Source organism: Tympanuchus pallidicinctus, unplaced genomic scaffold (genome assembly GCF_026119805.1).
Source record: "Tympanuchus pallidicinctus isolate F22 unplaced genomic scaffold, pur_lepc_1.0 scaffold2, whole genome shotgun sequence".
NCBI classification, from domain to species: Eukaryota; Metazoa; Chordata; class Aves; order Galliformes; family Phasianidae; genus Tympanuchus; species Tympanuchus pallidicinctus.
In genome coordinates this window covers 8679615-8702937 of record NW_026294721.1, presented here as the reverse complement: position 1 = coordinate 8702937, position 23323 = coordinate 8679615, and the positions used below count along the sequence as shown (strand labels likewise).

The window sequence follows — 23323 nt, the reverse complement described above, 5'->3', positions numbered from 1 at the left end:
TTCTCTTTATCCCAGCACTAAATCAATGCAAGATCATGAAAATCAGACCAACTCTGTCAAATTCAAATTCTCTTCCAGCTGTCATACATTTGTCCTAATTTGTCCTAAAGGACAAATCTATGCTGTAGAGAGATCCTAATGCTAGTAAAGAAACAGAAGTGGAACACAAAACAGCCACACTGTCAGAGCGTACTCACTACTCCCTCTATATCTGCCAATGTTGTTCAGGGATCCCCTCTAACCTTTGCCCTTGTGCAAGGCTGATAGCTGCAAGGAATAAATCTGTGTCTCCATTCCTATACCGCTACATTTTATAGTGTAAAATTCTCAGGCCATCTTTGCACGTATATACTGAAAAGTAATGAGTCCATAGCTACAACAGATGGCAAAGCATATGTAACAAATGATTATGATAGCTAATGTGTCTTCCACACACCTACCCTCCTTCCCTAGTTATAACTAAGCAGACATAAAAGCTACGATGGATTTTCAACATTATCACTCCTTCTTCATTGCTATATACTTTGCTAAACAAGAAAAAAAAAAAAAAAATGTATGAGTAGATAGCTGGAAAGACTTTATCTACTGCTATTGAGAGATGTCTCTTCTTGAAAGGGACACCAGCAACAATGTGAATTATCAAGGGCAACACCTGGTATGCTTATACACAGCTCATACAATTGGGATTGAACAAGTCACCTTCTAACCTGGGAACTACTTCTCTTAATTCAGGCTCTCTCTGAATCCTGTCATCCAAATCCTCAAGTAAATTGCATTACCAGAGGAACTAAGATCACTTTGCTTCATAGCTACACACTTTCAGTGGTTAAGTCAAAAACAAAGTAGAGAACTTTCCTTGTTAGTGACCAATATCCAGGCAACACTGTAATCACAGCCTACCAGAAGGGCCAGCTGCTTTAAGACATAGGGGAAGAGTAGTCTTTTCACTCATATGAGTGAGCCTTTTCCCTAACTTACTTTTTAATTTGCATTTTAGTTATGGCTTTCTTTAATTTTTTTCCTGTCAAGGAAAAAAAAATAGGAAAAAAAGGGAGTATGAGAAGACAAAGGTTACCTTCCCCCAAACTGTAGCGGATTCGTATATCCCATGCATACATTGTTTCCTTGTTCTCAAATCCTAGCATCACGACTTGAGAAAGACAGATGATTGCAAGGGTGTGATTCAAGCCCTCATAGGAGAGCCCAGGATCCAAGCCACAGATGTCTTCTAAGGTCACGCTGCTTCTCTCCTTGTGCCCTTTCGCTCGTTCAGATTTATCCTTGTACACCAGCATGAGCAAACAGTCTAAAAGAAGCAAAACTGTCAGAGATGATGAGGCAGAACAGAACACAACACGTTTGTACCAAAGCAAAGAATTAAGAAAAGTGCTTCAGACTACTGCAGGGTCAGTCTGATCAAGCCAATACTAGAAAGCAGCCTCCTTCCCCCACTCAAGTAGGGGGAAGGAGGTAGGCTGCAGTCCGTGTTCAGAAAGCAGACATGTTTCAACAGTCATCTGTGGGATCAGAAATATGAAGGCAAGAAAAAAGTCTTCCCAATTACTTTGCAAAAACACAGTGATTTTTGGTATTGTCTCCCTAGTTTAGAAGGAACTGACTCATTAATTTTGAGCATTAGAAGCTGGAGTACGATAACTACCCACATTACAAGTCTAAGGACCTTAGAGGCTATTGTCATCTTTATTTCCATGAGAACATGCTGAACCACAAACGAAATTCTTACAGTAGTTCACAGATTACTCAACTACTAAATGGTGAGCAGACTGCCTGCACTGCCAGACATTGTGTCAGCTCAGGTTTCCTAGTGAAATGTTACACAGTAGCCATGCTCAATAATCATTATGTGCCACACCTCTATTTATTATTATTATTTTTAAACATGTCACCTTTTGTTTTTAGCCCCTTCCTGGGCATGTTTACTATAAAGTAAATAAGCAATGAAAGAATGTAACTCAAGCATCGCAGCGCTCTAGGAAAAGCATGTTTCAAACAAAAAACAAAGGGAGCATCCCTTTTCCATCTTTTGCATGTAATAACAAGAGCATTCATTTTCACCCACATTCCCTTCCTATTGCACAGCACTGGGTTGTAACCTGAATTAATGGTGCATAGCAAAGCTGCAACATCCGCAGCTGCAGCTGACCTGCGTGCCACCAGGAGGAAGCCCCTGTGCACTATGTCATGAATGTTGGGGTGTGGTGCTTCAGCCCTGGCAAGGTGCCCCGCAGCACTCAGCTGGGCAACAGCCCGGCAAAGCTCCAAAAAGGTGAAAAATGACTGAAAGACTCAATGCCTGCTAGCCAGTGCTCTACATGCCCTCCCAATTGTTTTCTTGCACCTGTTCGCAAAAACAGCTGCCACTATGACACTTTCTGCATTCTGCTGTGCAGTTGTGTATCTGAAGAAAGAACTGCTATGGCATACAGACCAAGTGAAGCAAATCTTGGGGGAGGGGAGTTTCTGGTAGATCTGACTAATTTTGACAGAATGAAAACAGCATTTTTGAGGAATAACATCATCAGTAGGTTTTCTTTTAGAACTTCCCTATCTTTCCCCTTTAATTTGGTTACAAATCCAGGCCAGTATTGGCATGTCTAGATGACAACTTTTACAATCTGGAGTTGCCTATTCGTGGAGAAAAGTTTAACAAATGCAGTAATTAAAATACCAACATTTAACTGTAACAACTGAGTACCAAAGAATTGGTCTAAAGAACAAGAAACATTTGCTCCCTCATCTAGAAAGGGCTCGGTAATGGGTTCAGAAGCACTGCAGATCCATGTTTGGACAATAAGCAACAATTTGCCCTGGAAATAAATACTTCTGGGGCCAAATGGTTTTCCCATCCAAAAAAAAAAGAAGAAAAAAAAAAAAAGGGAAACATGAAGCCTACTTCTCCCTCTCCAACGTTAAAACATCAACTCTTCATAACATTTTCTGTTCTCCCTTGCAAACCGTGGAACTGAAGTTTTTAATTCAAGATGACATCTTATTTTTAAATTGAAATGCTTTATGTCAAAACACAGAACAAAAATAACTACAGAGCTCACAATGGCAGCCTTTCACAGCCACCAATCACCCTGAAGAAGTAATTTCTAAAGCAAGCCTTTTAAACGGGAACTAAACTCTCGTGTTCGTTACGGGTCTCCTTTGATATCCTCTTTCTATTTCTGGCCGCCTGGCTCTCCGCCAGCTGAGCTCAGAAAGAAAATAAATATATATGTATATATGTATTTATTATTATTTATTTTAAAGAAGGAAAGAGCAACGACGGCTCGTGGAAACCTGCAGACGAAGGGTCTCCCCCTGCAGCTGCGCACCCGACGGGGCGCCCCGTAAAGAGCTTTTCTCCCTTTCCCCGTGCCCCGCACCCTCCGGCGGGCGGAGGAGAGGCCCCGCGGCCGCCGGTCTTCCTCCCTTCCCCCGCTCCCCTCGCTCCCAGGCACGGGGTCCCCTCCGCCCCGCTCCGTTCTTACCTGCGACAGGGGAGGGCTTGCGCAGCACCAGCCACCTACTCTTCCACTGCAACGAGAGGCAAAAGGACAGGGTTAGCCAGGGCCGGGCAGACAGGGCTCTATTCCCCTCGCGAGGAGGGGGCGTCGGTCGGAGACCCCCGGCCCGTGCCTGCCGCGTGGCCGAACCGAAAGGGCACAGGCTAGCTCGGACCTTTTTTCCATCTCTCAACTTGACGTGACCCTCCACCACCACGGAATCCGTCATCTTCAGTCATGATTCCGGACAGCTGCGCCCGGCTCGCTGCTCCCTCCCCGCGCTCTGGCCGAGGGGTCACTTTCAAAATAGCTTTAGTAGGTCCCCGCTGAGGCACAGCGAGTGCGGCGGGCGAGCGGCCAGCGCTGCCCAGCGCTGCCCGGCCCTCCCCGGCGCCCCCCGCCCCGCCGTGCAGGGGCCGGGCCGGCTCTGGCTGAGGGGTTCTTGGAAAGCCCCCCGCTGTTTCTGCAGTAGTGTATTTTATTGCTATGTAGAGTTTGTGCTTGCTTTTATTTTATCGCTTCTTCAGGGTTTAAGTACAGGCAGGTGCGAAGCGGAGCACCCACAGCCCGACGAGGGCCGCCTCCACCGATCTGCTCCGGCCGCGACCCCGGGAGGCGCCGAGCTTTGCGGGCAGCCCGGCTCCTCCAGCGCCCGGGGCCGGAGCGAAAGCCCGGAGCGGATCGTCGCTGCCCGGCGGCCGCGCAATGGTCTGACCTGGAAGCGTCTTAAAGCCCATCCGCCCCCATCCCCTGCCGTGGGCTGGGTGCCCCCCACCAGCTCAGGATGCCGAGAGTCCACCCAACCCGACCTCGAGCACCCCCAGGAATCGGCTGCCCACAGCTCTCTGGGCAGCCTGAGCCGTGCCCCGCTGCCCTCTGAATGAAGAATTTCTTCCTAAATTTCCCATCTTTAGTTTAAAGTCACCCTCTCTTGTCCTGTTGCTGTCAGATCATGTAAAAACTCCGTTTCCCTCCTGTTTATGAACTCCCTTCAAGTACTGGAAGACCACAGCAAGGTCTCCCTGGATCCTTGCCTTTTCCACTCCTCTTTCAAAGTGTGATTACCCCTTCCCTTGGCTCTCAGTCATACCCCACCTCTAAGAAAAACACTTTTTTTTTTTTCTTTTGCAATGCAACTGCCATGAGATAACAGCCCACTTACCCCTAACCGAAGCTGCTACAATTAATAGAATAAGATGTGTTAATTATGTCTTTAAATTCATTTCAATGAGAAATGGACTAATTAGAGTCCATTATTCTAAAAATACTCCTATTGCGTCTTATTTGATGCTAATTAGTCCTTCAGATTTTTTTTTTTTCCAACAGCAGCACAGCACATTTTTCTTTCAATAGCACAATAGAAGGGTTTTTTTAGATGTTTGCTTTTATTTCTTCTCTTTGAATCGGTCAGTTTGCATGGAATAACCTGTAATTTAATAAAACCATCCTTAAGTGTGTGTCGTAATGAATCGGGGATGTCATTGTTCAACTGGTTTTGCATTCTAATCCTATTTCAAGTTAAATGCTAGGGAAAAACATCAAGGAAACTTTCCTGGTAAATTTTAACACTATTTCATTTTAACATAGGCGATGAGCATTTAAATAGAGCCGGGCAGAATAGGGGAAACATTTCCACTGGGAAATGCTCAAGAGAAAGACTGGAAAGGTGCTGGAGTGGCCATATGGATGTGACCAGCCTTCTCAGAGGTGTGAGAGTGAAGGCATAAATCTTTTTAATAACCCTGGGTGTTTGCTTGCCATCCCAGTCTAGGACTGTGAATTTAATGTAGTGCTAGTCAACACAGCAGAGCACCAGATCATAACATCACCATCAAATCAGTGCAATGCCAAAAAAAAAAAAAAAAAAAAAAAAGAAAGAAAGAAAGGAAGAAAGAAACAAGCCACTTTGAAAGCCACAGATTCAGTGTAGTGAATTCACGTACGACAATTCAATGAAGATTTATCATTTAAGCTAGTAAGTGCAGGAAATAGAAGTGCAAGTGAAACAGTCTCTGTGCTTTTAAGAATTATAAGTTAGTGATTACACTAGCTTTGCTACATCTAGAAGCAGCATGCATTTTGAAAACAAGAGAGTTAAAAATCTCTTCACAAATTGTTTGAAACACCATTCTATCACCTTTCTTACTGAGCAGCCACCATCTTTATAGCAAGAGGAGATAGAGAATACATACAACACAAAACTACCATATTAAAAGCTTGAGTAGTGTGGATGGATATCAATTTAAAAGTGAAAACAAAAAGTCACAGAAGAGGCATAGATGTTCAAAACAGCATGAGCTTTGCGTTGGAATCTGTTCCAAATGAATCACTTCCAAAGAAAAGTAAATAGTTCCTTCAAGCTGATTTAGTACTTGTCCTTCATCAGTAGATACAGTTAGTCTTGTTAAACAGTCACATTCATTTCACAACGTTAAGCAAGCCAGACTCGTACTGCAAATGGCCAGAAAGGCAAACTCAGACAATAATAGTCTTCAGACAGTTTTGGAATCAGGAACTTGGGACTTTCTTCTTAGTGTTCACAGTATTTACAACTGAAAATCTTATCCAAACTTTGTGACTCTTTTTTTTCTCCACTCATACACATGTCTATGGGAAATTTTGCATGACACTTGTATGAAACTGGGAGCACCACCAGCTTTAAGTGATTCTTCTGCAGGGCATTTGAGGTACTTCTTGGCACAGAGAAGCATTGTTTCTTTTTCTACCAGCTCTCAACTTATAAAAAACCTGTACAAGCATTCAAAGGTATAGTTGTAACTATATACACAACACAGTAAGAGACAGAGGGTAAATGTTTTTATTTACTATAGAATCACAGAATTGCAGTTTATATCATTTTTCTAGATGAGCTCTCCAACCCTCTGATCATCTCAGTGCCCTCCTCTGGACCTACTGCAAGAGCTCCACGTTCTTCCTGTACTGGGGGCCCCAGGCCAGGACGCAGTACTCCAGATGGGGCCTCACAAGAGCTGAGTAGACAGGGACAATCACCTCCCTCTCCCTGCTGGCCACCCCTTTTTCAATGCAGCCCAGAACACAGCTGGCCTTCCAGGCTGGAAGCGCACACTGCTGGCTCACGTCCAGCTTCTCATCCACCAGGACCCCAAGTCCTTCTCTGCAGGGCTGCTCTCAACAGGTTCTTCTCCCAGTCTGTATAAACACCTGGGATTGCTCCGACCCAAGTCAGCACCCTGCACTTGGCCTTACTGAACCTCATTATTTTCACGTGGGCCCACTTCTCCAGCCTGTCCAGGTCCCTCTGGATGGCTTTCCTTCCCTCCAATGTATCGACTGCACCGCTCAACTTGGTGTCACCCGCAAACTTGCTGAGGGTGCACTTGATGCCATCGTCTGTGTCGTTGATGAAGATGTTGAAGAGCACCAGTCCCAAGACTGGCCCCTGAAGGACACCGCTTGTGAGCGGCCTCCACCCAGACACAGAACCATTGATCACAACCCTTTGGCTGCAACCAGCCAGCCAGTTCTTAATCGACCAAACAGTCCATCCTTCAAATCCACACCCATCCAATTTAGAGAGAAGGATGTGGTGAAGGACCATGTCATTCACCAGGACTAAGAAATCCATGAGGACACTGGCAGCATTATAAAACAAAACCCTCCTTTTTCTGTATTATCTGAACAGTTAAATAACTTGTTATTACAAAATCTAAGACATCTTCAAAACACTGCCAAATTTAAGAAAGGCTTGGACATTTTCTATCCAAGGTAAAACATTTGCACTGCTATTCTGTGAGAACAAGCAGAGGGTCTGCAACAAGCCCCACTGTGTTGAACAATATTATCTACCAACTTAAACCTTTTCTCAGCAATAAGCTTTGTGCTTTCAGGAGGTGTTGCGTTAGCTTTCGGAAAATTGCACACCAAATTCAGCAGAGCTCTGAAGCACATTTCTATTTTTATTGCAACATAAAAATATGCTTACATGTTTTGAATCAAACCCTAAATCCTCTGTTTTCTTCCCAGAAATAGTTTACTGTCGTTAGCTGGGGAGTCTATCTGCTGAACTTTCATGAAATTAGTTCTGAAGGACAGATAATTCTATTTTTGGCGTTCATCCTTTTTATTTTGTTAACATCTGAAAATACAAGGCCAACATTGTTACAGGTTGTTTTAGGGGGTGACAACTCCACCAGAAACTTTTAAATACTTATTTTCATGTAATCCACCGAAAGATAAACAGTTTTAGATGTCAGTACACTTAGTTTTGACATGTTAGCTTTATTAAGACAAATAAAGACAGTCTCACATGTTGAGCTATCCACAGCCCTAAAACTGCAGCTCAGAGTTACTGATATCAGAGGGATGAGGACTATTTTTAGTGATCTGGTTTGGAATTTCTAAGAATTACCACAATAATTTTCATACTAGCTTATAATAAAATATTTATGCCACTTTAATGAAACCAAAAGGCTCCTGGACCCTATTTGAAATGATATCATAGTTAAATGTTCAACTAGCTTTTCGAGGGGCTATCCTCTCATTAATCCAATTTACATAGTTTGTTACTCTTGTATATACTCCAGGCTTGTTGATTCTGGCACAGCCATCTCCCCAGCTGATGACTCCATAAAGGTAAGAGATTTCATTATTCTCACATGCCAGAGGTCCACCAGAATCTCCCTGTGTTAAAAGTGAGGAAAGATTATTTAACTTAATAGAAAATCATTGGAAAAACAGTTTAAATGTAAGTAGAAAGAGATTTTTTCCTGTTTTAAAGAGAAAATTATTTTCAGAGCAAAGTTGGAAGGAATTTTTTACCAATTTTTTCCGCAATTACGTGGAACTGTGTTGCCTTTATAAGATCTCAGTGATAAACGAAGTCCTGCACCTGAAATTAATTTACTTTGTCAGAACTTTCTTATGTCTGCACATCTCATCTCAGTGACTGTAACTTCAGTATCAATGCACAGCTGTTTCTCAGTCTATGCAGCTCTCTTCAAACCATTTGTCTTTGTTTTTTTTCCTTCTCCACTTTCTTCTTTCTCTTTGAATGTGTTTATGATCTCTATAGCAGTTCTAGCATATAGTATACATTATATTCTTTGCTTCACAGTGTCATTGCCAAGTATCAGCTACGTGCTGCCTGTTGCCAAAAATTATTCTAATAGAGCATAACCCCATCAAAATGAAGATAAAATCTGAAGGTTTATCTAAGAAATAACCTGAACCTTAGTTTCACACACATCTCATCTGTCACCACAGCAACTCCATCCCCTTTATTCAAGGGCCAGGGTGTGACATAACTCAAAAAGAGACAAAATATAGTAAGAATTTGAAGCTCTTCCATTAAGAATGGAAGTCATGAAACTTTTTCTAATGGACTGTTACCCTACACCGTTAAAATCCATGCATTGTAATAACCTCAAATATTTTCTCCTCCAAATCCACCACTATTCCCCACCTCCTATACAGCTACTCTTATTTCCTCTCACTGAGAGGCAGCAGCTTGATGGTTTGGCTTATCTGCCACCTGGCCTGCCATCACAGTACCATCTCACTCAGCCAGCAGCTCAGCCAGCTTCCCTATTTTGAGTAGCCCCTGGCTTTTATGAAGGTAAGAGAAACATAACACCCTGAAGGGTTGTTGTTGTTGGGTTGTTTGGTTTTTGCTTTTTTTTTTTTTTTTTTTTTTTCCTCCTTTGTAAAATTTAATAGACATTAACAAGTTAAAAAAATAACATAGGAACAAACAGTGCAGTCACATTCCATGCATATTTTTTTTTTTGAAACTTCCTTTTCTTTAGGATGACTGTAACGTCAAAAGCAAGCACTGTAACATTTCTTCTAATTATACACATTTATATTCTTTGTCTGGAGATGACTCATAACATTACCTGACAAGCATCAGATTTGCTGTCTAAGTAGCCAGCACAGAACATATTTTCACTGATTTCTGTTCCATAAATTTCAGGGCTTCTGCACTTCTCCTCAGGAATAATTGGAACCAGTGTTTCTTGCAGCACATCTGAGTAACCAGTTATATCTTTAAAAAATTCCCAGAGAGGAAAAAGATTAGTTTTTACAAAATGCAAATAGCTTAACATGGAAACTCAACACAAGATAGATACAACATATAAACAAACTTAACACATGTCATGTTATGGATCTCTTCGAAAGATAGCAATTGTTCTTCGTGCTCAGATCATTCCCTAATTCTTCAGTCAGAGTCCATGTCCACTAGAATAGCAGAAATTTCATGCCCAAGCATCAATTCTCTTCGGGTTTTCTCCTTTCCCAGGGACCTGGGAGTACTTTGTCAGCACTCTTGTGATTTCCTCTTTCCTGATGTGATTTTAAATCATAAATTTATTAAAGGCTGTATAACATCTTTTTGTCTTTTAATCACACAGTTAGATCAGTACAACCTTTGCTCATACTGAGTTTCTAACGAATATGAGGCGGCCAGGTCCCCGCCCATCCTTCACCTATCTGTATAAATCTCTGTTATCTCCTAACCAAGGCAGCATTGGCCATATCTCACAGTCCTGAAATTCCTTATCTCAAAGGATGAGACAAAGATGAAGCATTTCCTCCTTGCCTTTCTTAAACTGAACGTAGCCCAAAGCCCTTCCAGCCTTTTCCAATAGATACTCCAAAGGTTTCCTGCATGGTGAAGCTAAAGATTGCTTCCATCACTGACCACTAAACTGACTGTGGTCTTTAGTATCTACCTTGAGAAACCTGGAGTAGGAATCACTTAACAGTTCTTGGCACCTACAGCTAAGCTACTTGCTCCAGGCTCCACTCACTTCCCCTAATTTCTTGTTCGTGTGAACCACTCACTGAATTTCAGGGACTATAAAGAAGGCTTGGGAAGACTATTTCAGATGTAAATGATACACAAATGCAAAGGTAGGTAATCCAATCAGAAGTCCCTTGGAAAATATTTTACAAGACTACCAGCTGTGCAACATATCCTTGAGCATTTTGCTTAGCTTTCATCAGTGTTTTCCATAGATAGCACCTCTGCCGTTTCACTTACTCTCATGCTTGTGTCCCCATCCAGAAATCTGACATTTGAACTGATCGGGGAAAATGGTGTTGCTTTCTGGCAGGCAGATGGGCTGAACAAACTGGGACTTGACGGCACAACGTTGGCCATTCTTCTTCAGCTTAACCAAGGCTGCAGAATAGAAAATACAGTAGGAATAAAGTGTCTGTTCCCTTTTTTGATAGGATTGGCAGCAGTGGGTCTCAGATACAACTTTAATTATCCCCTAAGCCTCTCTTAATTAAGATATTTCAATCAAAGACAGACAGACTCATCTCAACAGCACCTGATTTCACATTAAATTGAATGCTGAAATATTCACCTACTCCTCTTGTGGGAATATTTATTTTTTGCTGCACTCACTGAGCAGATTTTTCTTCACTGCTTTTGTAGAGAAGGGTGAAGACAGAGAATACATGTCTCCTCCCACCCTAAAGTTAAATAACAGTGACATATCCACAACTTTCATCTGAAATAAGTGGGATGTGCAAGCATTTGCTGCTTCTGAAAGTTTGGCCACCTGCCTAATTCTACTTTGATTTTTTAAAAATTAATTACTGCAAGAGCTGATGTATTACATGCTCTTTGTTATCACTGAGTTCAGCAATATTCAAATTTTGGAAAACTAAGGACTAGAAAATTAGGCTATTTCAAAACCAAGCTTCTGAAAGCTGCTGAGAATTACACAGCCTACACAACTTTTTCTCTTCCCTCATGAGGCTGAAAACAGCATAAATAAGAAGCTGTGCAGCACTGTAAGTTCAACAGTGAAAGTGGATGCCAAAAGTAGCAGAAACTTTGCTTTTCCTGTAGCAAACCTTTCATGATGAGCCATAAGCTGAGGTTGTGTTTGGTGTAACAAGGGCAGTGCAGTGGGTTTGAGCACACCACTCAAAGAAAGTAGAGCTGAGGTACTGTGGCTATACCTATTAAAATTTCATACCACAGCTTTCAGAAGCTGCAGGTTTTCTGAACACAGCGGTGTGGAAAGCAAGAGATCCCATTGGATAATCTTATTTCTCTATGGACTACTACTTTTGGCTTTTGTGGAATACATAACAGTATCTCACAGACCAAGAAGCCCACAAAGATTGCTCCAATATTAAGCAGCTTGTCTTCCTCACCTTCCCCTTCTCCCTCACCAATTCTGCCTGTTTCTAAATCTCCCACACTTTCCATCAAACATTCATGCGGTGGCTTGTTTACTTATAAAATGCATTTTCAGCACCAAATAGATCTGCTGCTGCATCAGCAGAAGCCACTGGTAAGGCAGAATATGCCCACAAGACTTTCCCCCAAGTTTCCGCCTGCTTGTTTGTTTGCAGTGGGGCACATCTTAGGAACTCCATCTCCAGGTGACCCTGAATTTGGACACTGCACACGTGATGCATGCCAAATTTCAGAGTAATCCAGAAAGTTTGGAGATCCCGAAATGTAAACTGTGATTTACACCAGGATATTTCAGAGCAAAGCAATGCCCCACAGCAAGTTCATTTCTTGGTACACTCTGACAGAGTTCCCACCAATACAGAATCTAAATGCTTTTTGCTACACAGTGGAAAATATTCACCATCTGGGAGCAAAAAAGCCAGTACATTCCTGACCTAAGTTATCCCTGATGCCAGAACTATTAAATAGTTTCATAGACAAAGTGCTCACACAGCTTAATGCTCCAGGGAGATATGCCAACTTCCATAAAAGAAGATTGGAAAGTAAGAAGTAAGTTTCTCTCTGATTGTCGTTCTGAGTAATATTATAAGGTCAATCAGAAGGGTATTTAAATTTTGACTGATGAGATAGCTGATATTTAAATGTCTCTCCTCAGTGTAAAGAATGATTCTTAGAAACATTGATTTTTCAGAGCAGATAGGGCTATTATATTCATCTAGTCAGATGCTCCATACAATACAGACAATAAAATTTTACCAAGTAATTCCTGCATCAAGCCCACAGTTTCTGGTATGTTTGAAAAAAATGCATAATCACATGAAGACTTGAAGCGATGATGAATCTGCCATACATCAAGGTAAATTGCTCCAAAGGCTAATTACCATAATTATTTAAAATTTGCAATTTATTTCTTACCTGTATTTGTCTAGCTTTCAGATGCTCTTATTTCTCTGTTAGAGATAAGAACCCTCCGTTCTTAAAAGCTTCTCTTAATGTCTATTATTTTTCCCCTTAGAAAGCAGTTTTCAATACATCAGCTAAACTTGGAAGTCAGCTACGCAGGAAATAAAACTACAAGAAAAATACTCACCAATATCATGTTCAGTAGGGCTGAACACTGAATACTGAGGATATAAGATGTATTTCTCTATTTCAAATGTTTGTGTTACATCGGTCGTTCTATTAAAGAAGTGCTGACCAAGAACAACTTTAATAGAGGATTTTTGAGGACTGCAATACAAAAGAGAGAACAAACAATTCTGTATTTAGAAACACAAATGAAAACCAGTTTCCAATGGCCATGTGCACCATGAACTGTTAATAAATTTAGATCCCCACCATGCCCATTATTTACTCTCTCATAATGCCTTGTCTTTCTCCCAGTCTTCTACTGTGGGCTAAGAGAAAGCTGACTGAAGTTATAGTGAGTTCCATGTGCTGTGGGCCATTGTTAACCTAATTAAAGGCTGTTCCTTCTTGACAGAATCACCAAATCACTGGATCAAAAGAAACACTAAAGATCATCTAGTTCCAATCCCCAGCCATGGGCAGGGACATTTCCTACTAGATCAGGTTGCCCCAGGCTTCATCCGACCTGGCCTTGAATACCTCCAGAGATGGGACATTGGCAGCTTTGCTATGCAACCCATACCAGTGTCTCACAATCCTCATATTGAAGAATTTCTTTTGAATATCTAATCTTCTAGTTAGTGATAAGACCCCTTGTCTTATCACTACACTCCTAGAAAAAGAGTCCTTCTCCAGCTGTCCTGTAGGATGTTTTTATGTTCTGGAAGGACACTATGAGGTCTTTCTGGATCCAGACTCTTCTCCAGTGTAAACAATCCCAGTTCAGCTTGTCCTCACAAGAGAAGACAGAGTTGTGAAGAAAGGGAAACACAGGAATAATCAGGAAGAGTTTGGAAAGACAATAACTTTTCTAGCTTTGAAAGCAATAGAATTAAAATTTCATTCTTGCTTTAAAATCAACTTGATTTGCACTCACCTAAGTCCACAATCAGTTGAGCTACTAAGCGCCTTAACATACCTTAACATAGAAGAGCTCAGATGTTTAGTTATCCTGCGTAGGAGCAGAAAAACTTATCGTGCATCATGCACAGATCCAGAGTGGTCAGTACCATTACAAAGTTTCCCCAGCTGTGATCCTGTGCATCACTGGTGGCCATCAGAGTGAATTCTGCTCTGATACTGAGCATAAAGCAATAATAAACAGCAGTGCACTTGCTGGAGAGAGATTCTGACTAATTGAAGCACAGAGAATAGGCAGCTACCCTGCAACAATTTCTATGTGCATGGTTAACAGACCTTAAAGTTTTTTTGAAGCTGGAAAGCAAGAAAATATATGTATATATTCTTCAATCAATATGTAAGGCCATGATTCTCTCAACACCCTTGTGGAAATAAACTAGTCCCTTTGCAAATCAGATTTTGAGAACATGAAATAGAGTGGAAGCTCATTTCCCAGGATAGTATTTTTAAAAGATTTTAAAAGCACAAAATAGTTTCATTCTGACATACAGATGATTCATTGAGGAGAAGAAATAAAAAGGGAGAGGCTGCAGAATAGGAAAAGTTAACTACCAAGTTAGCTCCACAAGGATCTATTGTCGCCTAGTGGAAGGCAGTTGAAATTGTGGCTAACTTAGAAGTACTAAACATACAGAACAGTGCAAATTACAATGCAGTAATTATGGAAAATCTGTATGTAACAAACCACCAGCTGGAAGTGGGTGGAAATGTCCTGAATAGCTGCCAAAGTTAGTAGCTATTTCACAACATTTGAAAAACAAATGCGTTATGGCTCGAGCTCCAAATGCTTCAAGTACAGCATTCACAACAGTATTATTAGGTCTACAAGCTATCAGTGTATGCATTCTGGCACGAGGCTTTCTGTTTCTCTTGGCTCCTTTACTATGCAAAGGAACAATTTGTATGAAATGATGTAATATTTTTACCATCTACATGATCAAACTGAAATCAGAAAAAGCGTTCAGCATTTGTGGAAAATTAAATATTTAGAATAAAGTAAGGGCATCCTACTGACAATCATTTCCCTGGTGACCTGCAGCTGGAGGCAAAAAAAAAAAAAAAAAAGTTTTTTTAAAATCACCGCTTGATTCCTTCAGCCTTTTTGAACAAAAACATAGCAGTAAACAGTCATCTCTGTTACACCTCAAAGCAGGAATACGCTTGCAAAAAGGTAGCTGAGAAAAGACACACTTATGACTTCCTGCAGATACCTGCACATGCAAGCTCTCATTCCATGTCCTGACACCCAACACAACCTTACTCCTTTTGTTGGCCCATTTAGCATTTTTGAGTCTCCTTAAGTAAAACTGGGCTATGTGCTGTTTGTCAGTTCATGTGCTACACTCAGATTACCAGCAACTCCATTTGAAAAATTCATCATTTTGTATTCTCATCTTCCTTCTTGCTTGTTTCAGTTCAGGTTTGTTGCGACTCACGAGAATATGGTGCCAGAGAGGAGGGGACCTACTGTCACACTTATGGCTGTGAGTTTACCTGTTAGCAAAACAGTGTGCTGCTGACACAACCCAGCAAGTCTGAATAAGAGTTCCAGCACAGAAGCTCTCTCCAATATATATAGCTGCTGTCCAGGGATGAGATCCAGGCAAAGATGAAGATCCTCCAACAATCCTAGGTCTCACAAAACTTCTTTTTTTGTGCCTTCTCCCACATGGCCTTCTGGGAACTGCAAAAGTGTCAATATCTTCTGGAACTGCTGGCCTCCTTTCCCTGCTTGCTAAGATACAAAGGTAAATGGCATCAGACTGCAAATTATTGTTTCTAAGGAACACGTCATCATGTTTGGATTCTGGACTGATCTTAGCCATTCCAGCAGCAAGAACTAGTATGCTTGTGTTAGTGTCATCAATCAAATGCACTGGAACCATAAATGGAGAAGGACCACATGATTGATTTTTCAAGCCCTATTCTGAAGGTCAGCTTTAATATAAACAACAGTTTAATATTAATTTAGAGAAGGAACACTATCTTTAGTTTTCAGACTTGCATACTGTGTCATATGACTCCAGTCCTCTATTTGCTCACAGGGGGCCACTCATCTCCTGAGTCTGCTTCACAATTTGTTAAAAAGCATTATTTATTTCTGATGCCTTTCACGCTTCAGTAGAAATTCTGTTCATATTGGAATGACTGTAGTGGAAAGCAGTTGTACGACACTGCTGACATACAATATTGCACGACAAAAATCACCAGTCATATCACAACTCCAAAAAAAAAAAAGAAAAAAAAAAAAAAGAAAAATAAGCTTGCTGTCACTTGATTTACTGTGAACACTAAAACATTCAGTATTCTTGGGAACAGCAGAACATTCAAAATGATACAGTGAAAGCTTTTTCCTAGTGTCAATAAATCTTTCGTCATTAATTCATAGGATGGATTTTAAGAGTTCTTTAACATACCACAAGATGTAATGTTACAGTATTCCCAAGACAAACTGTTGTCCTTCATGATGTAACACCATGGTTTCTCATCTTCATCTGGATTTCTAATGAATTCAAGGGAGAATGAATTAAATGCATTAACCATGCTTTTATCCCAAGCTTCCCAGATGTTTTCTGTTTTTTCCTATTGCACTATGCAGAAGAGAAGACTGATAGGATTGTTAGGTTTGGAGCCATCTAAGAAAGCACTGAAGAAACTGCTAACATCTGAATGGACGAGTAACTTCTTAGTAGGGATCTTTATGCTTAAAGCTAGAAAAAAATGCAGCTCATTAGGACCTAAAATGCAGAAACATGACTAAATATCTGTAGAATTTTCCTACAAGTATTCAGATGCATGAGCATGTTCACTCGGTTTAAATACAGTGCTTCAACAGATACCAGCTGAGCTATTTTCAGTACTGAGTCCTATGGGAGAGATTCCTCTGTTAGATTGGTTTTTTTTAAGTGAGGAAATTCCACCACAGGTAGATTCATAGAAAATCCATACCAAGAATAGATAGCAAAAACTAATTTGAAGTACTCAAGTCCATATTCCCTGGAGACAGTCTGAGGAAATGATAGACTACTTCAAGAAAATATTACATTCCTCAAAAGGCAATATCAGAATCAATTTAGTCTTTTATTACTCTGATATTAGACTACTTTGGTGTTGATCCCATTAGGATTTCTCCACGGTACAGCAGAATTGCCTTTATTTGTGCTGCACAAGTAACCCAAAATTTGACCAGTTTAGTCCTCCGAGAGTACAAAACTTTGAAGACTCAGAAAGATCTTGAGTAGGCCAATAAAAATAGACAAGATAATTCAGGACTTTGGATAAACAGTAATTCTAATTTCAGCTGGATTTATCAAAAGTATTATCTGTTATTTTAAGATTCTTCAGTATATTTTTTTTTAAATCTGACTGCTATTCAAAAAAGATTAAAGCACTTTCAAATTTTCAGAACTGAAGAAGCAACACAGGTTGAGTCATATTCCACCAACAATGTTTCTAAATTAGACAATTTGAAGAAGAAGATATCTGAAAGATTATATGGTGCAGCAGAGATATCCCCAGAAATTATAACAAGCTGACAAAAAAGTGAAAAGCTTTTTTCTCAGCTTTACAGAACATTAACACATCAGCTCCTATATCATTTTATTATTTGCACTTGAAATCTGCAAGTGAATACTGTGCTTAAATGATGCAAATTGAAAGGATCAGGATTTATCAAAGCACAAAATACATGCCCAATAAATTGCCATGATGTACTGGGACACCATACATTTCATACTTAAATGTTTGAATCCATACCAAGCCTTTGAAAGCAAGCCAACTTAGATTTGGCGGGGGGAGGAGAGGGAATAGTAATAGTTTGTTTTTGATAGAGAAGAAGAGCTGCTTGAGCATTCATGCGTGCTTCTTGTCAACAAGCAACTTCACAGTAGTTCATGGAAAAGTACCTAAGATTCTCAGCTTTAGGATGGCCTCTTCTAGAAAAATTTATTCTATTTATGGATATTGTTTGACCTCATGAAGAACTCAGAGACAAGGGGAATACAAAGTGACAGGAGAAAGCCATAAAAAGTTTCATTAAAACTGAACACAAAACTTAAGCAGAAATGTAATTTATACATGTGATTTGATCAAAGTTGAAATGCCAACATTATATTTTGCAGCCATTTTTCTTTGAAAGAAATTTGACATCCCAGCTCAGCATTACTGAAACACAGCAGCTTTGATTTTTTTCACTTTTAAAAGATTTTCTTTTATATTAAAAATTCCATAATATATAATTTGAAGTAAATGCATTAAACAAATTAAGTGGTTAACATCGTTCTCCTTTTGGATAGTCATTTTTGAGCAATTTATGTATTTTTTTAAGGTCTCATTTAAAAAAAAAAAAAAACAAAAAAAAAAAAACAGGAAAAAAAGGATCAAGGTTTTCCAACGTTAGAGTGTACCTAAGCTTCTTGTCAGAACCAGATGTTAATCCATACAACCTACCAGATCTTGTCTTCTGGAAACTTTTACCCCGTGTCAGGACGCTAAGCCAGCCCAGATTTTCCAAGGCTGCTTTGATATTCCTACCCCTTCTCTCTTCCAAATCTGCTCCCACAATATAACCATCCACCCCTTGTTTTATAATCACAGGGCAAACTTCCTCACCTGCAGTAAGAGAAGGGCCCCAAGCCTAACTGTAGTGCTTTCTCAACGCTGTCCACATGAAGCTCCTGGTAGAGTAAGTCCGAATTCCATGGCAAGCAGCTATGTCCAGAAATGGTTGTCTTGGCCGTACCTCTGTACTCGGTGCCATTGCCACGATAGCAGTGATGATTAGGAACTGTAGAGGAGTCGATTTTGTGCTAATTAGCTGTTAAATACTAGTTTTGCAGCTGAGGTGATGAAAGGCAGTGGACCCAACCCTGTAGTGCATTTTACCTTTCAAAATAGTTTGTGTTTTTTTCAAATGAGGACTTTCAGCTTTAAAAACCAGTTAAAACTTCTAAAACAGCCTCATTTTGCATGTGCATAAAAAACTATTACACAGGCAGAGAATTAGACCTAACATTCTTGTTGCATATGGAGGATTTTAGTCAGCAATCTACAGCAAAGTCAATAATATGGCTGAGAATAATCTTGCCTAATTTTAGAAACACCTGAGCTCTTCAATGGAGACTCCCATTTTAGCCAATAAAGGGAGACAGGCATTGTTAGCATCAAATTAATCTAGCCCGTTTGGAATGACTTTTTCAAGGTGAAGATGAATCTTGACATGTGCTCTTGCCTATGTTGACTGAATCTCACTTGACAATCAAGTCAGCAAGCTCAGAAGGCTGCCTGTGTTGTAAATGAGTGAAAACAATCCTGTCCTGCCAATGAGTGCTTAAAAGGACTGATTTTGGAAAATACTTCTGTTTATGGCCTCGTACATATCCATATAGATATACTTACCTTACCCTTATGTATGTGTATATATACATAGAAACATATTGCAAATATCAGTTTTTCAAAAATGAAACAAGTAGGTTGAATTTTCATATTCAAACTCCATTTCTTTGTCACCTGAACACAGGATATTTCTTTAGATAGGTCTGACATACTCAGCTGCCAAGATCTATCAACAGTACATACCAGTGTTCTGGATGAAAAGCATATGGAGATGCATCTCTATACAAATAGCTATAGTGAGCAGAAAGTCTACACCTCAAAACATGGCTCAGAGTACTGCAAAGGAAATACAAAACCATCTAATGTACAAAGAGGATTAATCGTGACCAAGCCTTAGAGGGTTTCTTATCCAAGCCACGCTGGTATGACTTATTCTTGACATCTGCAAGACTGGTGGAATCTTCTGAACTTATAAACAAACTGAAATATATAGCATCAGTGTGTTGAAAAACACACTGTGAGGATAATCAATCACAGCACACAACGTGGACAACCATTATCAAATATCTGTTATTTTGACAGAACCTGGTGACACGTGAACCAGAGCGTACAAGCAGCACTGAAATGATGAACTGCAACAGGGAACTTCTGATCTCAATTATCCTTACAAGTCATCAGTACAGCAACAGCCCTCAAAACCACAAGCAAGCATATGGCATAAATATGGGAGCTGGGGGTCAAGAAGTTTGATGTAAGAATTTAATATGAGTTAGCAGAGAAATATGTAGTTTGCAAAATCGGCTTTCTATCTTGGCCTGGCAGACACACCAGAGATAGGGAGAGTTTCTTCTCCTCCCTACCACTCCTTAAATCAAAGAACTTTTATTTCAATAACTGAGAATATTACATTAAATCAGATAAATATTTTAACAACCATAATCTCCGATCTCATATAATAGATTCTGTTTTCCTTTTGCATTGCTAGCAATAGTAACCATTTCTTGGCAACCCTGCCATTTATTTTCTGGGCAAGATGCAAGTTAAGCTGCTCTGTTTGCCTGAAACTGTCATGAAAATGCCACTATCATGCTGCATACAAAATTCTTTCACTTATCTAGGGAAATGCCAGGTGCTGTTTTTATTTGTAGTGTATTCATTAGATTCAGAAATTATTTAGAGTTGCCTGCTTTTATGAGGATGAAACATGATTCTGTTTCACTGCAGAACTATGGCCATATACTGCAACACTGACGGTTTGGACATCTTGCAGATGGTGTTTACAAGCTGTGCTCAACCTCATCAGGCTAAAAATCCAATGGACCTCTGTTTTTGCATATCTGCCAGTCATCACAAAAGTTGCTAAAAGATTATAATTAGAAGAATTTGGCCCCTTTCTAAATCATCATCATTTTCTCCTCCAAGAAGTTTGCATTACATATTGCACTTGTTGCGAGGAACAGTATTATCTCTTAATCTGTTTTTTGTTTGTTTGTTTGTTTGTTTTGTTTTCTAAGAAGTATTTTTGGCACAAGAGTAAACTAACTTAATCTCACATCTTGTGAAGGAGCATCTGGGTTAACAGAGTTGTTTCCTCACTTTACTGGCTTGTATTACTACTGTGGCACCCTCATCACAGCTATTATAGAGAATCTTGTGAAGGATATAAGGCCAGCAAGAAATATATCCAAAATCTAATACATTTTTTTCTATAATTCAGGAAAAACAACACTCAAAAAATAATCTCAGGAGCTACAGCAGTCCTACAGATCTTTTTCTTCTTCTTTGTTTTTTTATCCTTTAACCATTGCAGCACTGAAAACTCTCCTTTTCCTCTCTCACAGGCAGTGTGTAGGTGGTCTGCTTCCAGCAATTCTTAATGGATTGCTCTGACTGGAAATTGTTCACTATGAATTCTTTATAGTTTCCTTAACTCCTCATAACTCTGAAACACATTATTTTTTTTATGTGGAAGTAAGGAACTGAGGGTATAACATACGTATTTTTTTATTCACTTCCCGTGGCACTGCCAATTAGCATTAGAGTAGAAATGGCCTGAAGCTTCAGATGAAACTTGCTTCAGTGAAAGCATGGATCTTACACTTTTCTGAAAATCATTGAAATTTGAAAAAAATTTCCAGTTGTGTTTTATTCTGAAAATCCAAGAGATGCAAATAACTCACTTAAAACATTCACATTGTGTTCTGATGGCGTATTTTATCAGCATGTCATGCCAATTCTTTTCTTTTAAATTTTAAAATGCAGTTTCAGGTCTTAAAATTAAAAGCAACATGAAATAGCATTTATTCAACAAGTTCTAATTGGTAACTTCCTGAAAACATTTTAGAAGGCCTTTTTGTGACAGAGCTTTAGGCTCTATATTTACATACCTGAACATTTCTATGTTTCTTTGGGAAGCCCTTCTGTAGAAAACAATGCAACTTACAGATGTTTTCCCCAAATATCTCATCAGAAATTTCCCTAATGTTTTTGAGATTCACCTGTATTGTCTTTTCAGATTTTGCCTATACTGTTACATTCTGTTAACATTCTTTTCTCTGATGGCCCTCATCCTTGAGCAGAATAGCTTCAAGTTTCATTTCATTCACTAATGCTTTTTTTATTTTTTATTCCTGACAAACCCATAAGGCTTTTATTAAATGCAACGTTAGATGAGTTTCTTTCTTTCTACTGCTCTGCATTAGCTTGTGACAGAAAGGGAAAGGGATAAGAAGACGAAGACAAAAGCCCCTCTCTCTGCTTGAACTTGCTCTTACAAGATGTCTTCCTCATTGTCTCAATTATCAGTTATCGAGATGGAAAAGCTTTTCAGAAAATTAGAACCAAAAATTAACCTTGGTGGAATTAAGAGACCATCTTACACCCAGAGCCTTCCTGGAGTATATGCCCACTTCTGTTTCAGTGCAAAATGTATGTTCTGCACAGGTCAGAACAAGCTCTTCAGCTCTCACTAGATAGCAGATTATTCACATGAGAGTTTATTGATATCTATTTGAAGCCTTCTAACGTGTCTATCACTTTATATTTCAGTTTCACATTTCATCTATTAGCAACGATGATAAATACAAATGAACAATGAAGTTTCATGTCTCTGCATGCATCTCAGACTCATTGGCTGCCTGCAGAAATCCCTGTCTTTCCTTGATCTCCCTAGGAGTTCCCATATCTCCTGTCCTGGGTAACTGCGACCTTCCAGGATAAATATAAACATGACACAAAGGCATCTTCAGAATCCATAGACATTGCTCTTACAGACTTCCTCACTACTTTGCATGGAAAAACCCTCAGCTGTTTTGAGAGCAGAAAGGCAGACATTGCCACATGAAGTGAAGCAAACACCATACTGGACCGTCCCTGGCTCATAGCAAACTGCTTCCCATTGCTGTGTAATCCCCCTCTCTGAAAGTGAGAATAGCAGCACCTACTCCTACTTTTGGATCTTGGTAATTAATGAATATAAACAGAAATATAAGGAAGTGATATTTCTACATAGCTATATTTCCATATAATTCTGTCATATATCTAGATCTCAATATTTCTATTTGGGCTTATGATTTAATACAATAGCAGATAATACATATAACAAATTTGTAACAAATAATTGGTTCATATTATGTGCTGCTTTCCCACCTCCAGCCTGACTGCACATACCACTGAAATATAACCCCGAAGAAACCATGGCTCGATTACAAAACATACTTAACATCTTTAAGCCAAAAACAATGAAAAAATATGAGAAAATTGGCAGCCCTTTGTAATGCATTAAATATAATAGAAAATCACCATGTAAAAAAGGAATGGTTTTAGGGCTGGAAAAACAGGGTGATTTATATGGCACAAAAGATCTTTTGAAGTTGCATCCTAACTTAAGGATTGCTCACATCACTTGCTGCTGCTGGACTTATGATTTAAAATATCTCTCTTTCAACAAATCTTTGTAATCTTGCATTTGCAAATACTCTAGATCAACTGAGGCAAAACTGAAGAGCTGATTTGTTTTTCTTTTATTAAACTTGATTTACAAATCTACCTTCTGAGTAAGCTGAGTCCTTTTAAATAGAGGTTTAAATTCAGAAATCTATAAACTCTGAAACAGAAAAAGAACCAGACTTTCTGGCCAGTCGGGGAGCAGTTGCTCATTAGAGAGGTAGTTATGAGAGGAGGATCTCTGCAGCACCTGAAGATCCAAGCATGGCCTGGTGAGAGA

At 39.7% G+C, this 23323-nt stretch overlaps 3 protein-coding genes across 6 annotated transcripts in view; all 3 read right to left on the bottom strand.

The window, feature by feature from the left end:
• DOK7 (docking protein 7) overlaps nucleotides 1-3867 on the bottom strand; it is a 59587-nt gene extending 55720 nt beyond the window's left edge. The window contains exons 1-3 of one of the 2 annotated variants that reach the window (XM_052683089.1): nucleotides 3688-3867; nucleotides 3498-3543; nucleotides 1076-1306 (exon numbers count right to left, since the gene is read on the bottom strand). In XM_052683089.1, the coding sequence (XP_052539049.1) occupies nucleotides 1076-1306; nucleotides 3498-3543; nucleotides 3688-3741 (331 nt within the window). In that variant the 5' untranslated portion in view covers nucleotides 3742-3867. The remainder of the gene's footprint in view (nucleotides 1-1075; nucleotides 1307-3497; nucleotides 3544-3687) is intronic. The other variant, XM_052683088.1, reaches the window with a different exon arrangement.
• Nucleotides 1-23323, bottom strand: part of RGS12 (regulator of G protein signaling 12) — a 279183-nt gene that overhangs the window by 134869 nt on the left and 120991 nt on the right. The window lies entirely within an intron of this gene.
• The window catches only part of HGFAC (HGF activator), a 39815-nt gene continuing 24244 nt past the window's right edge, over nucleotides 7753-23323 (bottom strand). For 2 of the 3 annotated variants that reach the window (XM_052683090.1, XM_052683093.1), the window contains 8 exons: nucleotides 18376-18550; nucleotides 16182-16267; nucleotides 15259-15499; nucleotides 13721-13795; nucleotides 12806-12945; nucleotides 10537-10677; nucleotides 9389-9537; nucleotides 7753-8174 (listed from right to left, as the gene is read on the bottom strand). In XM_052683090.1, the coding sequence (XP_052539050.1) occupies nucleotides 8004-8174; nucleotides 9389-9537; nucleotides 10537-10677; nucleotides 12806-12945; nucleotides 13721-13795; nucleotides 15259-15499; nucleotides 16182-16267; nucleotides 18376-18550 (1178 nt within the window). In that variant the 3' untranslated portion in view covers nucleotides 7753-8003. The remainder of the gene's footprint in view (nucleotides 8175-9388; nucleotides 9538-10536; nucleotides 10678-12805; nucleotides 12946-13720; nucleotides 13796-15258; nucleotides 15500-16181; nucleotides 16268-18375; nucleotides 18551-23323) is intronic. The other variant, XM_052683092.1, reaches the window with a different exon arrangement.